The sequence below is a fragment of the Perna viridis genome, chromosome 1, assembly GCF_037379345.1.
Source record: "Perna viridis isolate PV_CMFRI_1.1 ecotype Kerala chromosome 1, ASM3737934v1, whole genome shotgun sequence".
Taxonomy (NCBI): Eukaryota; Metazoa; Mollusca; class Bivalvia; order Mytilida; family Mytilidae; genus Perna; species Perna viridis.
Window position 1 is genome coordinate 12,992,424 of NC_142445.1, and position 15,736 is coordinate 13,008,159.

General features: G+C 31.8%; 1 protein-coding gene across 1 annotated transcript; it reads right to left on the minus strand.

Annotated features, from left to right (window-relative positions):
• Positions 1-919: 919 nt before the first annotated feature.
• On the minus strand, positions 920-15,611 carry LOC148627313 (THO complex subunit 7 homolog). Its single transcript, XM_088571287.1, has 8 exons — positions 15,575-15,611; positions 11,493-11,616; positions 7,393-7,520; positions 5,961-6,047; positions 5,005-5,062; positions 4,123-4,189; positions 1,985-2,054; positions 920-1,298 (listed from the first exon to the last, which is right to left on the minus strand). Exons 1-8 carry the CDS (start codon positions 15,588-15,590, stop codon positions 1,249-1,251), a joined length of 600 nt encoding a protein of 199 aa, XP_088427413.1. The 5' UTR covers positions 15,591-15,611; the 3' UTR covers positions 920-1,248.
• Between the last annotated feature and the right edge of the window lie 125 nt (positions 15,612-15,736).

A 15,736-nucleotide genomic window follows, 5' to 3' on the forward strand; every position in this document is an offset into this window, starting at 1 on the left:
CATCGCCTGAATGTAGCTGAAATATTGCTGCTCGGGTGTTAAACCCCAACAAACAAACAAACCAACCTTTTTATATTTCTGTATCCACCCCCAACACTGACCAAGCAACAGTAGGTTTATAAGACAATCTTCTATTTTTCAATGAGAGCTAATATTAACACCTATACATATCTAAACAAAAAATATGTCAACCAATGTGTCTTTCACATTTTTCAACAGTAGCCATGCTTATTGTATGCATACACATACAATGTATGTAACAATTTATATTGTATTGCTTATCTGATGTAAATAATGTACTTTGTATCTTTGGAGATGGCTCATGTAGGCATTGCCTGCTGTCCGATCCTATTCAGACCCATACTGAATAAAATATTGTTTGAACTAGCCCATTAACACCAAGTGAGGATTGTTTTTAAAGATTATTGTTGTGAATAAAGTTTTACAACATTATGCCTGTAATTCAGAGAATAAGAGATGATATCTGAAAGTGAACAACTTGACTACAAGATTGCCTATAAATAGTACTTGCTGCAAAGAACACATGTACCTTTTAAATGCCTACCACCGGCCTCTATGTCCTAAATTGTTTAAATCAAAACCCCTAAAAGCAGATAAGGCCTGATTTTGCGGTGTGGTACCTTGTACAATTTTGTACAAACCTAGTACTCAAGTAATTGTATGGACACAAAATGTCTATGGATGCCGTCAAAATCCAAAACATTAGATGATAGAAAACTTTTTTTGTGATTTTATAAACATTAAGAGCATATTTCTGAAAATTCAAAAATTGATTCAATAATTCTTTGATAATTTAAAAATGCTAAAAATCATTTACAAAGACTGGCAGTTGTTGTCTAATCTTTCCTTTGATATGAGATAGCAATAAAAAGTCAAGAATAAATGATTCAGAATCATATATGTAAAATTGATAATGTAATTTAATGAAATTTAAATGAAAATATCAAAATATCTTACATTTTCTCACAAAACTAACATTTACTTGAAAGTCAACAAGGAGAAACAACATCTTTCTTTGACATAAAAATGATGATTGACATGCATAATTAAAGTCACATGATTCATTAATACATATATCTAAGATCTAAGTTCTAAATAAAAATGAACTAATTAGTTGAAATATGTCACAGATGAAGGTGTTTTTCACATTTGTATGTTTGGCAGAAAATATTAGACAATGGACATGTGACAATAAAGATAATGAAGATTCTATCAGTGTGGCCAATATCAACTTGTATCCATTACTTCATCCTTGCTCTCCTCGGTTTCTTCATCGTCTGCAAGTAAAAAGTAGATACAAATATCTAGAATTTATGAATGCAAGTTCATAATAAGTGAGTATAAGATTTCATGGTGTATCAAAAATTGTTTTCATTCATGGATTTTTTTTTATTAAAGATTATATAAAATCATCATAATAAATTTTCCAGGTAAGTTTTACATTTTGTTGAAATTTGATTCATAAATTACTTACAGAAAACAAACATGAAGTTGCATACTTTGCCATGTTAGGCATACCCAAACTTGTACAAGAAGTTGAAATTGGCAAACAATTAAATCACAACATATGCTCCATCTACATGAACCCATACACCAAAATTATAATCAATTCAATAATTTGGAGCTCAGATTTTTGTGACAAAAATTTTCACTATTATTCCATATATTGAAAAAGTCAAAGTGCCAGAACACAGGAAGTTGATATTGGACAGCACCAAAAATCTTTTCCAATGTATGCCCCATCTATATAAAACCACAAACTGAATTGGAAATAAATACATTCATTGAAAGATAATTGCCATGAAATTTGGAAAGACAAACAAGGTGATTCATATATACCACCTTGTTGAGTGGGTGAATAATAATTGGAAAGAAGAAGAAGGTTAGAATTTGTTGAAACTTACTAAAAGAACACTCAAAATTAAACACTACCAGTAATTTACACATGCAAGTTAAAACATACCATCCAAAATCTGTTGGAGCTCATGAATAGCTGCAATCAGCACATGAAACTGTTTCCTTCTCATGTCCAGCTTAAATAATAGAAAATTAATTTTCATATGACAATTATACTTACAAGCAGAGCTAAAGCAGACAATAGTTTTAGGTTCTGTCTATCTATCATTCTGCATCAAATCAGTTGACTACCTGTAGATTTGTTTCCAAGTTTCCAAGTTGTGTAAGATAAATTCTTAATTTCTAATTTGTCGATTTGCTTGCAAATTTTTCAATAGAATGTTAGAAAAATGATGTTTTTCACAGAGTTATCTGCCCCTCAAATGTTCATTTACAGTGCATTTCAATGATATCATATCCCAATGCACCAACATGATATGGAAAATTTGGTTTTTTTCCCCTTGATTCTAATCATGCAAAAAGTCAAATTATGCTATCTTAATGATGGGTTTTTTTTCATACCATATTTCACCCACTGCCTGATTTTTACAAAGACTGACACTTAAAAAAAAAGAATTGTGAAAACTGATTATGAAATACAGTTTTTAGATCAATTTAAAAAAAAAACACTTATTTTACCCATTTGTGCACAATGGAAAAGGGCAAATGACCAAAATGTAAATAGCAAGCTTCATCTAACATCAAATAACAATATTTCAAAATTTCATGAAATTTAGTTCCTTAGAACTATTACTTTATATACTCTGAAAACCCATTTAATGTAAATACAGCATGATTAAGAGGTAACACCAAACCATCACCAATATTTCATTTGAATATTGTGACAAAATATTCTCATTTGTGATTCATGATAAAAGCTTATTATGTATAATTAATCAAAAGCTTTGCCAAGCACAGCATGGTAAGACCACTGACAATTAAACTGGGGCAAATGTGGATACAATTATTTTTGAGCCACTTAAACTTTGGGACTTACAGTTCATTATGGACACAACAACTGGTTTGGATACAATATTGCCCAATATTAAGTAAAAAGTTCTCTGCTTTCAGAGATCACTTTGTGCCCTGATCTCAAAACAACTGATGATGAGCCCTTATGAAGAGGAACAATTTACAAAAACAATCATTAAAATCAAATAAAATTTGTAAATATGACCCCTAATTACTAAAAAAGGATGAGAACTCAATCTTCATGGGCCTATGTTTTTTACATTAAAATTCCTAAGTGTGTTCATTCACAAAGGTCATCTTCCAGAATAACAAGGACAATTTATTTTCATTGGATTTGCTTGCAAATTTTTCAATAGAATGTTAGAAAAATGATGTTTTTCACAGAGTTATCTGCCCCTCAAATGTTCATTTCCAGTGCATTTCAATGATATCATATCTCAATGCACCAACATGATATGGAACATTTGGTTTTTTCCCCTTGATTCTAATCATGCAAAAAGTCAAATTATGCTATCAAAATGATGTTTTTGTTTCATACTATATTTCACCCACTGCCTGATTTTTACAAAGACTGACACTTAAAAAAAGAATTGTGAAAAATTAAATATGAAATACAGTTTTTAGATCAATTTTAAATAAACACTTATTTTACTCATTTGTGCACAATGGAAAAGGGCAAATGACCCAACTGTAAATAGCAAGCTTCATCTAGCATCAAATGACAATATTTCAAAATTGCAGGAAATTTGGTTCCTTAGAACTATAACTTTGTTTATCACACAAATATAAAAAAAAAAATTAACACTGAAGATTACACCGCCCCTTACTATAATGACAACATCTTCACTTAATACAACTAATTTTTTGCAGTTGTATAAAAACTACAAAAAGTATGAAGTTGCCTGAAGAGAACATAGAATATTGCATCATTTCATTAAGAAATCAAGACAACCTGAATCAGGTTTGTTAATAAATCAAGATGAGTTTTGATAAAAAGACAACCCTGAGGACGCTTACTCTACCGGTGCACCTGATCCATGCTCCCAGTTTTTAGTGGAGTCCGAGTTGCTCATTTACTTTTGTTACTTTGTATGTATGATTTTAGTTACTTTATGTTCTTTGTTGTGTATGTCTGTTTTCCATGTCTGGTCTTTGTCCCTGGATTACATTCTTTTGATTACCGCTATAACCTTGTTTCCCTTGGTTACTCTTTTTTTAACTCTCTGGATTTACCTTTTGTTCCAGATTTGTTTTCTTCTCCTCCAAACTGGTGACTTCTTTGTCTATAACTTGAAGCTGCCTATATTAAAAATAGCATTTGATTCACATCTTTACACACTTGTTATGCCATATAACCTTGAGCAATTCAAGGCTAGTTCAATTTATTTTTTAAATGAGTAATGCCTGGTTTGATTTTTTATGACTTTAAGTCCAATAAAACATTTTAAAAGGTTTCAAAAATGTGTTAGTAATAGTAAATTATATCGCTTATTTTCAAATCCAACTGATCCTGCAGGACAGAGGCATCTACAAAACTCGAAACATAAAGATTAGAACATGCATAAATCACAATTGTGAACGGCAATAACTCTTTAACAACTGCACATACAAAGCATAGTTCTAGGTTCAATGTTTTTGGTACTAAATATAAAGGTGGTCCTTTGACCTGCAAGTAGTTAATTTGACTTACAGACATTTCTAGAATAAACCAATGTAAATTGAATTAAATTTAAATAAAAATACTTTTGTTGTGGAGAATAATAGTATCCATTAACAGCAACTTTATCTTTAAGAAAATGTGGTTAACCAGGAATTTTATAAAAATAGATAAACACCTACCCTTCTTAATAAAAAAGAATCATTTCAAAAAGGAAACTTCTACTAAAAGTTTCAATGTTATGAAAATATGCCATGTTAACTTCTCCCTTAAGGGCTCTACATTATTTTTTAAAAAGAACATAGAACTATGCTTCATATGGTAAAAGAGTTTTCATAAACATTTTTGCAATAAAGTTAATGTTTGACCCCTCTTTGGAATATAGTTCCTCCTCTTTCATATGTAACCAATCCTTATAATTTAAATATAAGGTACAAAATATTTTTATATATATTTACTTAGTTGTGTCCTGTCTGTCCGGGTGTTTCTGTATAACTTTAGCCAAAGCATCATATTCTGAAAAGAAACAGTCCATATGTAATGCAAAGTATTCATGAATGCAACTTTTATTCAGAAAAAGTTTCTGTCTTCAAATGATAGAGCACACTACTTCAATGAAACACTGATTGCTAAAAATAATGTAGTCTTGATTCTAAAACTAATATACCCAAGATAAACCAATCCTGCAGATGAATTTATATATATACTTAAATAGCTCTCTAGGTAGACACATCTGCCCTACATTATACTAATGTGTCCTACTTAACTACTTCAGAACACCTGTATGATCTTTTGGACACTGTCTTTTAAGTTTGAATAGCTGTCAATTATGATGACAATGATTTAAATGGCCTCAGTGAGTTGTATTTACTTGACCTTTAGAAGTATAGGTCATCATAATTGACAGCTATTCAAACTTAAAAGACAGTGTCCAAAAGATCACACAGGTGTTCTGAAGTAGTTGAGAACATATTGGTTTAATGTAGGGCAGATTTCTACCTAGAGAGCTATTTAAACTACTCAGAAGTCTACCTAGATTTGTATTGAAATTGGATTTGGTCTATTTCAACAAGCTGTAAATTGCAAAATAAATGCTGTATTAAAATTACAAAATTATACATCAAATTGCTAATATTTTTCAAATATGATGCACCTGCACACATATTTTTTCATTAAAGACATTCCTCATCTGTAAAAATATTTTTTTATGTTTTAAGAAATAATTACACAACATTTTCATCTTTTCAAGGGCAATAACTTGAAATGGAGGTCTCTTACACCTTTTACTTAAGAATATGTCGTTTGTAGATATTTTCATAATGATTAAATCATTAGTAAAACTGATTTTATCTGATATAGGTTCTAAAAAGAAGCAAAATTACATATTTTGCTTTTTAAAGGCACACATTACTACCTTGTCTATTCTTTCTGATTCTCTTTGCTTGTTGTAGTTCATTTTTACATTCTGATATCTTTTCTGTGGCTTCATTTATTTTTTGTTCTACAAGACAAATAAGATGATGATTACAGTCATTGGTGTACAATATCTCGAATTCTCAATATATAACATTTTCCACATCAACTTTTTATTGTGGTGTTAAAGCTCAGCCTTTTTGTTGTGTTTCATGGTAATATTTTGGTTTATATATTATTTGTTTTTTGACAAGTGAGTTACAATAATTTACAATATAAACATAAGAGATATCTGAAATATGATTGAAAAATACAGGCAGGTGACTTTCATGAGGAAACTAATTAAAAACTGTACTATAAATAAACAAGAGGCTCCAAGAAGCCTATATTGCTCACCTGCTTAACCCTAACATGGATTTATCTGACAATTCTGACTCAGCAAAGACGTAGGTAGGACTTATTATAAGAATCATGTCATCAATTGAAGTTTCTTTCTATCTATTATAGTTTTCAAGATATTGGCTAAAAACTGCTAAAAACATAAATTTTTGCCATTCAAGGGCAATAACTCTAACAATGAGTCATCCGACAATTTTGATCTTTGAAGACTATTGTAAGCCTTATAATAAGAATCATTTAAGCAACTGAAAGAATTTGGCTAATTCTGGCAGTTTTGGAGAAATTATGAGAAAAGCTTCTGACCCCTTTGTTCTATTTTTAGTAAACCCTGCCATGTTTATTTCAACAGATCAAAAATCCCCACATCAGATCTATGCAGAAATCCCTTAGGAACATTCATACCAAATTTGTTTTCAATTGGTCAAGTAATGTCAGAGGAGAAGATTAATGAGAGAAAAAACATTAAAAAAAAAAAGAGCAATCCCCGAAAAAAAAAAAACAATAACTCCAACATTGTTTCACAGATTAAAACAAAAATTTGACCACATATAGATCTCATCATGCTGAATACTTTTACCCCGTCAAAATATTGCTACACCAAACAGTTTTGAAGATATATGTAAAAAACTTCAGTCTGACCTCTATGTTCTACTTACTTAAGTAACAGTGGCCATGCTTTTCAATGGATCAAAAATCTCCACATCATTTCTAAGCAGGATTCACCAAGGAACATTCATACCAAGTTTGGTTCTAATTGGTCAAGCAGTGTCAGAGGAGATTTTTTTAAAATTGTAAACGACGACTTATGACGACAACAGACGCCAAATGATGGCAATGGCTCATATGGCCTTGGCCAGGTGAGCTAAAAAATGAAAGCTTGCAGAAATTTAAGTTTGTACACAGTAATAAAGAGTTATACACAGAAAAATTGAATAAAAAAAGCATAATTACATTTTGAAGTGAGAGAAAAAAATGTTAAACAATATGCAACAAATAATACTTTTGTAATCTATTTAAAAACATTTAAATCATACCAATTTGTTTGCTTAACTTCTCATAGTTCGTCTGTTCTTTCAGGTTCATTTTATAAACATTCAAACATTTCTCTATTGTGCAATCACACTGTGCCAGACTAGCCAACATTCTTTCATATTGTAGATGACTGTACAGAAAAAGACAATTCATGAATTATACATATAGAAATTTTACTTAAGTACAGATCCAGGTACCAGGGTTTAAATTCACATACTGTGAAAGTGCTATTGTTCATGGGGTAGCAATTTTTGTGGATTTTATGAGTAAGCTAAACCATGAATTAAGTCCTTCTTTTGCTAATATGAGACCTGAATAAATATTCAGATTGAAATCTAAAATAAGGAGTACATATTTAATGAAGATTCTGTAAAAGTTTCATTACATTGGTTCAGTATGACCAACAGATAAGAGATGGATACCACCTTGTAGCATATTCATAATAACAAAGTCCACATTTATAAAAAGGTGCATAATGGAAATGTGTAAAAAAGGGTTTGTGGAAGTTTCATTAAATTCTACTCAGTGGTGTAGTAGAAGTAAAAGATAAGAGATGTGTACCCCCAAGTGCAATGGGAGGAAGTAATGATACTCCTATCACTATATACCCCCATTTTGCAAGTTGTGGGTATTATAAAAACATGATACTCTATATGTTGAACATGTTCTAAGACCAGTCAAACAGAATTGATTGATAGATTGATTAATTGTAGTTTAATATCAAATAACAGATATTTCAAGACAGGAACTTTAAACAATGGAACAAACCTTGCTTTGTACTAGTCCAACACACTGAGTCAGATCTTTCTTGTGCTAGTTCATAGAAGCAAAAGCAGGCATGTAGGCATATCAACCAATTCTAATATATTATTCTGACTCTGAGCCAAAAAGACATCATTCTATCCCCTATATACTGAATGTCTGGCACAAAAGCATTGTCTCTTAATATGACTCGGCTGGAGATCGAACTACAGCCTCCCACACTTGAGTTGACCACACAACTCCAAAACCACCAAAGCACTTGTTATGCCTTGAAGCCCTTACTATTACTGTCTATATTAAATCAATATGATATGCTATGACATGAAACAATAAAATTAAGTTATAAATTCTGAACTATGACAGTGCATCAGCTAGAAATTGAAACGAGCAGGGCACAATTTTTTTTGCAGTGTACTTTTTCCCATTATATGTCTTTGTTCTCACATTTTGTATTTGAGGCAATTATCCAAGTTTTCTCTTACTCAACCTGTAACCAATGCATTAATCATTGCTTGTAGACAGTACAGATAACATAGAATCGAATCCCAATTGGCTGGTCCTATCAAAATGTACAACTTGGACATGTGTTTCATTACAGTTACTGCATACCATGAGGTTAAGTGTTGCAGGAAATGTAATGAATGATCAAGATTGCTACTACCAAATTCCCAAAATCATCACTAATTTAGACAAAAAAATAATAATCTTGTTTCCTGCTACCAGCAAGAAAAAAAATGGGTAGGTAGGTAGGCAAATAATTTAATTTTTTCAAAAAATTTTACATTGAGTTAAATGAGAAACAATCTAGACTTGAACAGTACTTGAGCCAAAATGACAATAAAATGTTTAGGATAGGCACAAAAAACTAGGGAAGATAGGGTAGCAGGAAACAGACATATTATTATGTTCTCCCCAAAAGGAATAGCAATTGCAAGCACATTTGGCAAATAAACTGTACTGTTGAAAATACAAAAAAAAATTGGAACATTATGCAGGAAGTAACTGACAATTTGATAAACAAACAACTTTGTAATTTTATATTGTGGTTCAACATACAGTAATTTAGACCTGTTAAATTAACAGTATTTGTCTAATTAATTGTGCAGTAGAAATTACTCATTATTAAAAAAATGATTTGCTTTCCCTTTTCTACCTGTCATTATAGGATAACCCTGATCAGCTGATTGGTACCCCTGGCATATTACATGCTGGGGTTGTCAGGCTATAATACGGAAAACCTGACCGCAAACCATAGTGGTGCACCATGTTGGGAAACATGCCACGTTCCTCGCACGTTAAAGAACCCTGCTGTGGTATTCGATAGGAGTAGGAACCATTGCGCTCCGCCACAGGAGGCTAAATTGCCCGACCTTACCCATCCCCCCTTTTTCCAGCGCCAATCAAAATTTGTCGACCCTATTATCCTTGCGACCCATCCTTTTTTTTTTTATTTCATGTTCATTTTATCATCCATTTTATGTTCATTGTCTGAATATAGCTGAAATATTGCTGCTCGGACGTTAAACCCCAATAAACAAACAAATTACTGGTCACAAAACTTTCCCTTATCTGTTTAGACAGCAATTAACAGGTTCTAAATTGGGCTAATGAGACCACTGTAAGGTTCATTCTAGTAATGTATTTAGTCATGGTTTTGGTGTTTGGTTCTCCGTTAACAATTAACTGAACAACTGTTGACATTTGCCATCTCTGATAAAACTAAATAACATTCTAAAACTGCTAAAGGGTGTATTGAGATAAAAAAAAATGTCTCCTCTATCAACCTTAAAATATAACATTCTAAAACTGCTAAAGGGTGAATGGAGATAAAATATATCTCCTGTATCAACCTTAAAATAATCTGGGTCCAGTTTCATAAAACATCTCAAATTGAGATTTTCCTTAAATCCTTCCTCAACTCAAATTTCCACCAATCAGATCACTTGAAATTGAAGATTTGAGGTAAAACACAGGATGAGGAAATTCCCAAGTTGAGATTTATTTTATGAAACCCAGGGTCCATAAAGAGCTTACAATAAAATGTTCTAACTCTGGGAAATTTTGCAATGACTGACCACCCTTTAAGCAGAAAGGGTTACACTCATTTAAACCACTTTCAGGCCCTGTTATTCAGTAAACATTTTAGCTTACCGAATGCAAAGACTTATTGTCATATTTCTGTGTTAGAAACCTGGACAAAAAAGGTTTCCAATAATTTCTTTAAAAATTTGGAGGTTTGTAAGTGTTTTTTCTGTACAGACATACTGGCCACATGTTTCCATGTTGCTCATTTACTTTTGTTACTTTGTATGTATGATTTTAGTTACTTTATGTTCTTTCTTGTGTATGTCTGTTTTCCATGTCTGGTCTTTGTCCCTGGATTACATTCTTTTGATCACCGCTATAACCTTGGTTCCCTTGATTACTCTTTGATTACTGCTATAACTTTGGTTCCCTTGATTACTCTTTGATTATCGCTATAACCTTGGTTCCCTTGATTACTCTTTGATTATCACTATAACCTTGGTTCCCTTGATTACTCTTCCACAACTTAAATATTTAGTCAAAAGTTGTCATGATACAATAGGCTTTCATGGTGGAAATATTGAAGTTGTCGATCAATGTGGCCAATATCTCCTGAAATAAAAATTGATATCAAGTGTTTTTCACCAATTCGGCAGAATTAACAGATTTTGGCTTCATTTAGCACATAGAGGTTTCTATTTTATGCATAGATGAACAACAAAAAAGGTTTGTTGGGAGGTATATACTCATCTACTTAAATATAATATTATTCAATTTAAATGTTGATTTGATAAAGTTAAATGTCAGGGCTGACTTTGATATTAACTGAACAAGCCCCTTTGATAGCCATACTAAATAAATGTAAAGATAAAAAAGGTTGCTATGCATAGCTTTATATCTGCTGATTAAGTCCTTTAACCTCTGTAAAATATGTTATGTCAGAAAAGCACTATAGTATGCACATCTAAATATCACAATACAGCATTCCAAATATCAAAGGGATCTCTCATGTATCCTATTGATGATTTATGCTAAAAATAGTCTCAGTACAATAACTCCTACAAAATTTGACAATCAAAATGGCCTAAGGCCTTGTAGCATGCATACCTAAATATCATAACAATGCAGTATTCAAAATATCAACAAAATCTGTCAAGCGGTTTCAGAGGACTTGCATCCACAAAACCTAATGGGCAGATGGACGGACACCTACCATTACCATGTGCCTCTGACACTTCATGGTAGGATACAAAAATTATAGTATGCCCCTGTACAGTAATCATTTTACTTCAAGAAACTTAGATATTAGTGTTACTTTTCTTCTTTAGAATCTTCAGCTTCATTTGCCCAATGAAAGAATGTTTTCAGCAGACTATTGAGTCTTTTGTCATCTCCACTCCCATCACCTTCTATGAGTAATCTTCTTCTAAATATATCATCTACAAGTAAATACAGAAAATAGAATTAGATAAAATTAATAAAAAGAAGAAATTTTGAACACTATATGTAGTAAAATATTGCACAGTATTGATTATACAGACATTGAAAATTTTTTAGCATTAATTTATATCATGATGGATGCAATTGCTTTTATAACTCTTTGAATTCTACTGAATTTAAGTATGAAAAGGGTCATTTTGGGTCAAACTATTATTTAGTCAAACTGACTTATTGATTAAAATTTGACAAAGTTAATTAAAGCAAGCATTCTGAGAGTATTGCAAAACAATACATAGTCCCTTATTGGCCACTTATATCACTGACCCAAATACTACCTTGGATCATCAAGTATAAATGACAACCTGAGGAAATGACCTTGATTTTGATACTGCAGGGATATGGACAAAGACAAGACAGATGTTCAAATCCATATAACAGATGCAGATTTGCAAAGTTTTATGCACGGACAATTGGACAGATTAGGTTTCAAATTCCATACCAATCTAAATGAATAATTACCCTTATTGGTAACCTTAAAATCAGCAAAGCAGAACCAAATGTAAACTTGGTCTGTATCTCATCAAGGTAGACTCACATACCAAAAATCAACTTAATACCTGCAAGCCTTTAGAAAAAAGTGCAGAAAACTTAAATTTCTGTAAATTTTTCAAAGTTCAAGGGCCATAACTCACACAAAAATCAGTGAAGTGTAACTAAATGTATACTTGATCTGTATCTCATAAGCATTTAGAAAAAGTGCAGAAAACTTAAATTTCTGGACTGACAGATGGATGGATGGATGGATGGATGGATGGATGGAATGCAAATCTTAAGTCCCCTTTGGCTAAAGCTGGTTGGGGACTAAAAGGGGAGACTAGACAAAGTGATGCACCCACACTCCACATGGACACAAATGTTTAACCGAACTAATCAAAGTAAGACTACCCTAGAAAAATCTTTGAGTATGCCCAGCACAAGAAATATTTGTATTGACTCTTAGGTAACATAATAAACAATTTTTCACTGAGCTGCTAAGCACATTTTATATTAATCCTCTATAAATATAATGCCCATGCATGAAAAAGAACACATTTAGATGAAAATATTTTAAACTAGAGGCTCACCAGCCTCTATAAGCAACATTCTATTTTGGCAAAAGCAGCCATGTATTTTTCTTGGATAAAAATTCCTAATGCTCATATCTAGGGATCAATCATATCAATTTTTATTAAATTCTGTCTGGTAGTTTGTGAGGAGAAAATTTCTTAAAGTATGTAATATAATTAAAAATAACAAAAAAAAGTAGAAAAAGGACAATAACTCTAACATGGCAAAATTGATTAACACAAACATATAACCACAGATAGATATTATCATGCTGAACAGAGGCCATACTTTTTTGACGGATCAAAAATCCCCAAAACAGATCTATGCAGAATACCCTAAGAAACATTCATACAAAGTTTGGCTTGATTGGTCTAGTAGTTTCAAAGTTTTGAAAAATTGATGACGACAATGACATATGATAGCAGAAGATGATGACCAATGGCAAGTGACAGTAATAGCTTAGATGGCCCTTCAGGCTAGGTAAGCTAAAATACGATTGGTTTCACCATGCTGATTTGAATCCAACAATATCATCAAAAAAATTCACACCAATTGCCGCAAGTGTTTTACTGTGAAAAATTGACACAATGGATATATATACTTTCCTTACGTTTCATTATAATTGATAACGATTTTTGAATAATTGAATAAATAACTTTTCCTACAAAAAAATGTACTTCCCTTGTATTTTGTATTTTTGTACCTCAGGAAGTAATGCTATAAATAAGCCTTTATATACATAATGGTTGATGGGGAAACACCCAGATAATAGGTATTCTAATATGTAATTAAAATCATTAGAGGCTGTCCTTTGACAAAATAAGACTAAACCATTATTGATACAAATAAATGACATTTACCCAAAACAACGAAAAATATAAGAAGTATAAAAGGTTATGACTGCCAAGTCAATTGGGCTACAAACACTACATGTCCATTTATAAAGTGTTGAAATAAGTAGTAAATATGTACACAGTTACTGCATATTATATTTTAAACCAAAAAGTTCACCTTAAAGGACCTTATGAACCATCTTGTGCTTTTGTAAGTTTTTCTCACATGTAAATCACAGGATGCAAAAAGACCAAACATTGTAGCAAAGGTGCTTCTTTGGAAATATAGCGCAAAATGTCGAAAATTGTATTTTAAGCAATTTTTATTGTATTTAGTACTTTTCTCTGATTTTTCTCAAATTCGTATATTTGAGAAAGCTAAAAATTCTTTCTACAGATTACATTGAAGATTTTGGATATCTGAGTTGAGCAATTACTGAAATCAGCCCTACTTGTGCTCAAAATCCTGGGGAAAATGGCCCAGGTCCTTTCAAGGAATAACTTGAAAGAAAAAAAACGAAAAAAATATAAAGAAAGCTTTCCACTATTGATATATACACTTTCTAAAAGTTTCAATTCAATTGGTACAAGCAATTTTGAGTTATTGTGTGCTTCGAAGGTCCAAGATTTAATTTGCATTCTTCACCATTATGAGGACTTAGTCCTCTATTACAGGAACACCTTGTCTGAAATGAGAAAAGTGTTCTATTTTAAATTTGTTTTATGCCTAAGGACAGCTATCATGCAAAATAAAAAAAAATGGCTTCCAAAACATACATAAACATATTATTTGAAGTATTAAAATCTCTGTTTGATGCCAAAATCCATAAAATTTAACATAAACCATCCAATACTGATGGCTCTAATTGGCTTTAAAATACCAATACCAAGCTATGCATGGTACAATGTATTGATGATATAGACTGGATGAAGCTATTTTCACTTGCACCATTAAGTTTGACAAGAGGTCACTCTCTAACTTTAAAAAAAAACAACATGTAGAATATCACAGCAATTAAATACATCCTCCATCAGATTGTAGAATATGAGAATTGTAACAAGTCAAGTCGCCCCCGAGACAAGTCGCCCACTATCTAACTTCAAGTTATGTTATCTTGTTGGTTTAAAAAGTTTACTCAAAATATGAAATGAAGGAATGTTTACGCATCTTCTATTGATCAACATATAGATATACATAAACAAAAAAATAACTATTTATCAACATTCCAATACAAGGAAACATTTGGAAAATAAGGACACAAGAATTCATTTTATCCAAATTATGCAAAAATAATAAGTTTAAATTACTTATTGTTACATAAAATGCATTTATATTTTGATTGGGCATTAATGAGGGGGCAACTTGTCTTAATTAAGTGGGCGACTTGTCTTAATTAGGAGTTGGCAACTTGTCTCACATTCTTGGGAATAGCCTATCTGATTCAACTCTTGCTTCAAGGTTAATCAATGCCTTCAAATCTGCCGTAAATGACGAGGAATGGAACCCATACAAATTTACCTGATCATGTTAATTTTGTAGTGTTATATTGCACATGTATTTTTGCGCAAACCCACACATAAGTTCCTGTATCTAAGTTATAAGTTTTCATAAGGCGAGAGAAAACCTAGCACCAAAGATGAGGGATCTACAGAAGCTTTAGTGCTTAATATCGGACCCAAAGTCAAAGATAGAGGTATAAGGTATAATAGGTAGCCAAACATGAATCAATAAACTTGTGATTTCTATAAACTCCTCTACCTAATTTTGAGGGCAAAAAATCAAATCAATTAAGTGCTGATAAACGGCACTCATGAGTAATGTCACATGCCCAATAATATGCCATAGTCCCATACCCCTAGCTATTTCCCGCGTTTGACGGACCACACGGACAATATCATTACCAACATTTATTTTTTTTCGAAAGTCTTTAAAAAAATATTTGAGTTACATAATAATTTAAATTTGGGTCATTTAAAGCGCTTAACATGAAAAGTGTGCTGCACGTGCAACACTAACCATCACTGACAGCCATGTCGTCGCTTACATCAATGAGAATTGTAAACATTCTGGAGTTTCTCTCTTATCACTCTAAACATTTTGATTTTCATTTATTTATTGGTGATAAAATATGAAAAACTACTAACGTATTTTGTTTATTTCATTTCTGATTGGTATTAT

Bases quoted from the DNA above. Each gene is read 5' to 3' on its own strand.
- LOC148627313 (XM_088571287.1), bottom strand. The intron at 5,063-5,960 runs GTAGTAATGTGT...GTTTCTTTTCAG, and splicing joins AATCAGAAAGAATAGACAAG to AATATGATGCTTTGGCTAAA. The intron at 2,055-4,122 runs GTAAATCCAGAG...CTATTATTTAAG, and splicing joins AAACAAATCTGGAACAAAAG to CTGGACATGAGAAGGAAACA.